The 6,307-nt window shown below is 37.2% G+C and overlaps 1 protein-coding gene across 2 annotated transcripts; it reads left to right on the forward strand.

Annotated features, from left to right (window-relative positions):
• The first annotated feature begins 3,879 nt into the window (after positions 1-3,879).
• LOC145120166 (uncharacterized) lies at positions 3,880-5,512 on the forward strand. 2 transcript variants are annotated; one of them, XR_013714139.1, is made up of 4 exons: positions 3,880-4,737; positions 4,842-4,921; positions 5,037-5,117; positions 5,460-5,512. XR_013714139.1 is itself a non-coding variant. In XM_079055972.1 (3 exons), the coding sequence occupies exons 1-2, from the start codon at positions 4,141-4,143 to the stop codon at positions 4,896-4,898; spliced, it is 654 nt and encodes a 217-aa protein (XP_078912098.1). In that variant the 5' UTR covers positions 3,880-4,140; the 3' UTR covers positions 4,899-4,921; positions 5,037-5,286. The 2 variants fall into 2 exon arrangements, 1 of the variants encoding a protein (XP_078912098.1); XM_079055972.1 differs by lacking the exon at positions 5,460-5,512 and having other exon boundaries at positions 5,037-5,286.
• The last annotated feature ends 795 nt before the right edge of the window (positions 5,513-6,307 follow it).

A 6,307-nucleotide genomic window follows, 5' to 3' on the forward strand; every position in this document is an offset into this window, starting at 1 on the left:
TACAAAGTGTGTTGAAAGTTAAAAGCTGTTATCTAGATTTTGACCTTTCTACACTGTTTTAGAAGAATTATATAAAAATCATACGAAGTCGAAAACTAAATCCGTAAATTCTGAGAGTTCACAAAATGTGTCTAGTTTGTTCATAATTTTTATTATGGTTTTTAGAAGTCTTTAACTTATGTTAAAATGTTCATATTCACAGACTGGTCCGAATTTGTTTCTGAAATGATAGGCAGTTTTGTAAAAATCACCATAAATCGTAGAAAAATCGTATGGTAATGTGCAAGTAGTCATTTTAAAGGTATGAACCTGAACTATTTGCACCTAATACAGTTTTGAAAACTAAAATGTTTAAGTTGACCAAAACAGTCCGTGAATGGAGTTGAACTTTTCTGATGAAGACTGTTAAATGAGTTTAGTTGTGTTCTTAGTGTTTTTACTTGTATTCCCCCCCCTTAAAACTTAAGAAAAACATGAAAAGATAGGGGTATGAACTCGCTTTGTGTGATTTCAGTGGATGGAGGTTGAAGGAGAGAAGTGTTCAACTCAAGAACACTAGAAGGATTGCTTGAAGATTCGAGAATCTAACACCCTATTGATGGAGTTTGTGTAAGGAATCAATGATTTGAGTAAAAGGAAATGTAATAACCATAAGGAGGGTGATGATACTTACCAAATGAAGGAGAAAAGCTGGAAAATGCCTTGGAAATCTCGAATTTGTGAGAGAGAGTTTGAGAGAAAAGGTGTGTTTGATCTTTGGTGAAAAGTGTGAAAATGCGAGAAGTGTGAGGAGAGAGGGGGTTTTCCAACCCTTGACCAATAGTGTGTCTGGTCAAATGGTGGGGAAAGTACTCTTGAATGACCAGGTATGGTGTAAGGACAATAGCTGGTCATGGAGTGGGCATGAGGTGGTTGCTTGTGTCATAAACTAAAGAGAAGTCAACACTCCACCTCAATTATTCACCCACTAGATTTTATTCTTAAATAAAGATTTCCATAAAAATATATTTAAATTATGAATATTTAGGGTCTTATATGTTAAAATATTATTTTTGGAGAAAATCCCGCGTTAAAATAATTAAAAACGGGCTTAAAACGCAAAACTAGTCGAAAACCGGGTGAAAAACGCAAAATCCGAAGTCAGGAGGTGATTCCGGTCTTGGTCGCTGAAATGGACCCGAAGTGGAGCTCAGTCGCGGATGCAAAAGGAAGGCGCTGCGGTCCGAAGTTAAGAGGCTGCGGTCCGAAGTCAGGAGAACCGGAGGCGAACATCGGATGCGGGCTCCATGCCGCTGCGGTCGGCGGCTGCTGGCTGCGGCTTGTTGGTTGCGGTTGCGGCTGCTGGCTGCGGCTTGTTGGTTGCGGCTGCGGCTAGATGGCCGCGGCTCCTCAAGGAGACTCCGGTTCACGGAGGGTTTGATCCCTATAGAAGGGCTCCGGCCTTAAGAGGCTATTTTCCAAGGTATCTTCCCGTTTCGCATGGTTTTTCACCAAGTCAAGTGTCGGGACGCCCCAATTGATTACGAAAAAAAAAACCAAAAGAGGTTTTGAGAGAGATTTGGGAGAGATTTGACGTTCTTGGAGAGATTTCTTATACAGAGAGAGATTTGGGAGAGATTTGACGCTCTTGGAGAGATTTCTCATACAGAGAGAGATTTGGGAGAGATTTGACGTTCTTGGAGAGATTTCTCATACAGAGAGAGATTTTGGAGAGATTTCACATTCTTGGAGAGATTTGGGAGAGATTTGACGTTCTTGGAGAGATTTCTTATACAGAGAGAGATTTGGGAGAGATTTGACGCTCTTGGAGAGATTTCTCATACAGAGAGAGATTTGGGAGAGATTTGACGTTCTTGGAGAGATTTCTCATACAGAGAGAGATTTTGGAGAGATTTCACATTCTTGGAGAGATTTGGGAGAGATTTGACATTCTTGGAGAGATTTCTCATACTTAGAGAGTTTCGGGAGAGTTAGAGTGAAAGAGATTGGGAGAGACTTCTTTTGTGACCTTTTTGAGTGTTTGGCTTTGTAACGCAAGGTTTGTAAACCTCGTTAAGTCTTGTTATGATTGTTATATGCCCCCGAGGGTTAAGGAATAATGTTTTATTGAGTAGTTTCATCACTTGCCCTGATTAGGGTTTAGAGTTTCCGAACACGTGAAAATTCCAAGTGATACTTCGTATTAAGATTGCGAGTTGTTCGATAAGAAACATAATGGAAACCCCAATATACAAGGGTTAGATGAGTTGATCGGTTTGACTTGTTGACTTTAGTTGACTTTGACTTGGCCAAAATTGACGGTTGTCACAGAAGGCATCAACGCCGGCCCATCATTGTGTTATGTAAGATGATAGCTGTTATGTGACTTATATGTGTTGCATGTTCGGGTTGAAATAGACCCCAAAGCGGGGCCCACTATTTTATGATCGGGTTGAAATAAACCCTAGAGCGGGGCCCACTATGATATGATTGGGTTGAAATAGACCCCATGACAAGGCCCATATATGATGATTGGGTTGAAATAAACCCCCATGGCGAGGCCCCAGGGTAGGGCCCATATATGTATATCGGGTTGGAACACACCCCAGTGTTAAGACCAATTGTATGATTGGTATGTGGTACTTTTGGGGGAACTCACCAAGCCTTGTGCTTACAATTTATGTTTATGATTTCAGGTACTTCCGGTTCGAAAGGGAAGGGCCCGACGTGATGACACAACATCCTCCCCTCATGATTACGTACTTTTTGGATATTATTACTCTGATGATTTTGGATATTGTACATTGTGAATGTTTTGGAACAGTTTGATGTTTGAACTATTGATTTTTAAAATGGACTTTTTTATCATTATTTGGGGACGTTACAATTTGGTTGAAACCGAACCCAAACCGACAATTTCGGTTTTTAGGTTTTCAAACCCATTGGGTTCGGTTTTTGAACGAGTTTGAGTTTTGGGTTTATAGGTCGTTTTTTTGGTTCAACCCATGTTTTTTTAACGGCTAACACACACACACACACACACACTCTCTCTCTCTCTCTCTCTCTCTCTCTCTAAATACTACTAGACTTGAGCCCTCAACCCATTGGGGAAGAAACATATTTTGCAACACATGGGTTGTTTTGGGTTTCAACCCATTTTCCAGGAATCCTAAATAACATGAAACAAATTCAGTACATAGTTGTCTTCCTTACGTTGAGGCTCGAGAGCCTTTATCTTGCTTGGGTCTTATTAGATCAAGTAGAAGATTTACCGACTTAGAGATAGGGTATGTGTCTTCCTGATGCAATTGTGCTTGTGAATATGAGATGCTGAGAGAGTGAGACGAGAGGAGCGTTAGTAAACAACGGGGTTAGGATTTTGAAAGTTTTGTATATTTATTATTTTAATAAAACATATAACATTTATTAAAATATATACTCATTAAATAATTAATAATATGTATACCGAGTCGGTTTTTTGGCTTGGATTGGTTTTAAACCCAGAACCGAACCCAAGCCGAATTTTTCGGTTTCGAAAATTCTAAACCCAAAACCGACGGTTTGAGTTCGGTTTCGGTTTTTCTATGTCGTTTTTTCGATTTTCAATATCGGTTTGATTGGCTCTACTGGCTACATCCTCTACTACCAAATGTATAGCAACCTATACTGCTGAATGATAGCAATTTCTCAAGAACTAACAAAATATAATGAAGATCAATATAATCGACATAGAAAAAATATATAAATAAAAAGTTGAAAACAAACTATACAAAAAGCATTACATGTTTACATTCTTTTTATGTATGTAACCACTTTTTCTTTTATTTTCTAATATATTTCCCTAAGTTATACTCGAAGTCTTTGGATCAACAGTCACGAGTCTTGCTGGTCATGTTTTTTTGTATAAGACCCACACCCAACCAACTCCCTCCGCCTTTCCATACACAATTACACACCCTCCGTCACCTCCTCATCCTCTTCATTCCCTTGTATCTTTCTCTCTCACTACGTTCCAGTTTTAGGGTTCTTAAGCTTCTCATTTACCTGCGGAAGAAGAATTGCAGATTGTTAATGGAGGAGTGAGTAGTCTCTCCCCCATCCCCCCTCTCTCTACCTCTCTCTATCTGCTTTGTAAACATATACCCGTACAAATAAGCTATCATGGCGACGGTGCCCACGAAGAATCAGCAACGACTGCATAATTTCTCGCTTCCATTCCTAAAATGGGGACAGAGAACCCAAATCAACAACAACTGCCGCCGCCGCTACCGCAACTTTCCTCTCACCGACTCAGACCTCAATAATGACCGTAAACCTCATCGGTTTCATAATCGGGAGAGTAAAGACACAAAAACGAAAGATGAGGAAGAAAACGGGGGAGTTTTGTTGGATAGAGGCGATAACACCGGGAAATCATCGGATGTGGCTGCGGCAGCTGATGGAGACGTTAAGCCGTGGAATCTGAGGCCGAGGAGGTTCGTGATCAATACTGTTGATGGTAATGGTGCGGTTATGGGGGTGAATAGTGCAAAGTCAGGGTGGTTGTTGAGAGGTGGTGCGTCGGCGGCGGCGGCGGCGGATGAGGAGAAGATTAAGGAGAAGGAGAAGGAGAAGGAAGAGGATCAGATGAAGAAGAAGAGGAGATTATGGATCTCGTTGTCGAAGGAAGAGATTGAAGAAGATGTATATGCGTTTACTGGATCAAAACCAGCTCGAAGGCCTAAGAAAAGGAACAAAACCGCGCAGAAACAAGTCGATGTATGTCTGTTGCTCCAGAGCTCATAAATTTCAAAATCTTCTTCTTCCTCGACTGATTATGTTCATTGTTCAATGATTAATTGATTATCTGTTTCAAATCGCAGAATGTTTTTCCTGGGCTATACTTGGTTGGAATTTCAGCTGATTCATATCGAGTTTAAACTTCACAGTTCATACTATTAAGGTATAATCTTTCTTCATATCTCCATTTCCCAGCATCCATGAGATGTAATTTCTTTTCTCTGAGTGGATTTCATAAATCTGTTCTTGGGTGTTTCTGATGCTTTCATCTGTTGCAGAAGCAGAGACTAGAGAGTAGAGACAGATGAAATTGATCAAATCACAATCTACTTGGAAGAGAAAAGAAGCCTCAGTTCGAGGTATAATCTATAATGTACTAATTATATAATAAAAATGGTTGATTTGAGTCTATGATTTCAAACATAAAAGTTTGTATGATACATATGAATGTAAAGGGTTCAGGTTATTAGTTTGTTAAATCTTTGAAGCTCATTGTTCTCTGAATGGAAGTTCCATGTTTGATTTTGATTCTTGTTTTCCAGAATCATTCTGCCAAATAATTTGATAATCTCTGTGTTTTACTATATGTATGATAGAAAATTTAAATTTTTCCTTTTGAATTTTGATAATGCCATTATTCATAAAGAAAATTATTGAAATGTGGTTTTACTTCAATTTTTATGTTACAATCATGTTTCAAGTCAGATAGAGTGATCATCAATGGAACATAGTGAAGAACAATCTAGTAAGTTCCTCTACTTAATGTCAATTACTTTTTGCATACATTTTTATAGTTAAATGCAAGAAATAGAATTGTACTTTTGTTGATTTGTTTATTATAGCATTTTACTTTCATTTCTTTCAATTATAACATTGTACTTTAGAAAAATATATCTGATTAAAGAATGCCATTTAAATCTAATCAATTTTCATTGTTATAATAAGTAAAAAAATGAAAATACAATGTTATTTCTTGCATTTAACCCTAAATTTTTATTCCATTAGTACATACCTGAATCCTGATAGCACTTGTCCCTCCTCTATAAAACCATGTCATGTCACATCCATTATATAATTTTTTTTTTAATAATAATTTATTTGAAGTTTATAACATGGACCCGTTATCAATTTTTTGTTTGTTTCATAATTATTTATCTAAAACAAATTTGTTTACTTACTTTTAACCAATAACAATGTTTTTAAATTATCCAACAAAATATCTAGTAAAGTAGCGACTATATTATTCGCAGTTTAACATGTAATAGTCAGTACCATTGTACATAAATATTAAGTTTAAGGATCTGTTTTTTTTTTTTTTTACAATTAAAACAGCATAATTTCTTATGTTATGAGTCATTACTCCAATATTCTTCCAACTACAACTACATACAAAAAACATCAAATCAAAATATACATTAATATTTAATTGATGAAAATACATTTTTTATTATAACAAGTTTAAATAAAATAGAGTAGATATAATTTGTAATTAGTTGCTTCGTAATTCGTAAGACATAGGTTGTGAAAACTTGTTTAAACTAATGTGATT

This window comes from Lactuca virosa, chromosome 6 (assembly GCF_052849685.1).
Source record: "Lactuca virosa cultivar CGN04683 chromosome 6, Lactuca_virosa_CGN04683_v6, whole genome shotgun sequence".
Classification (NCBI taxonomy): domain Eukaryota; kingdom Viridiplantae; phylum Streptophyta; class Magnoliopsida; order Asterales; family Asteraceae; genus Lactuca; species Lactuca virosa.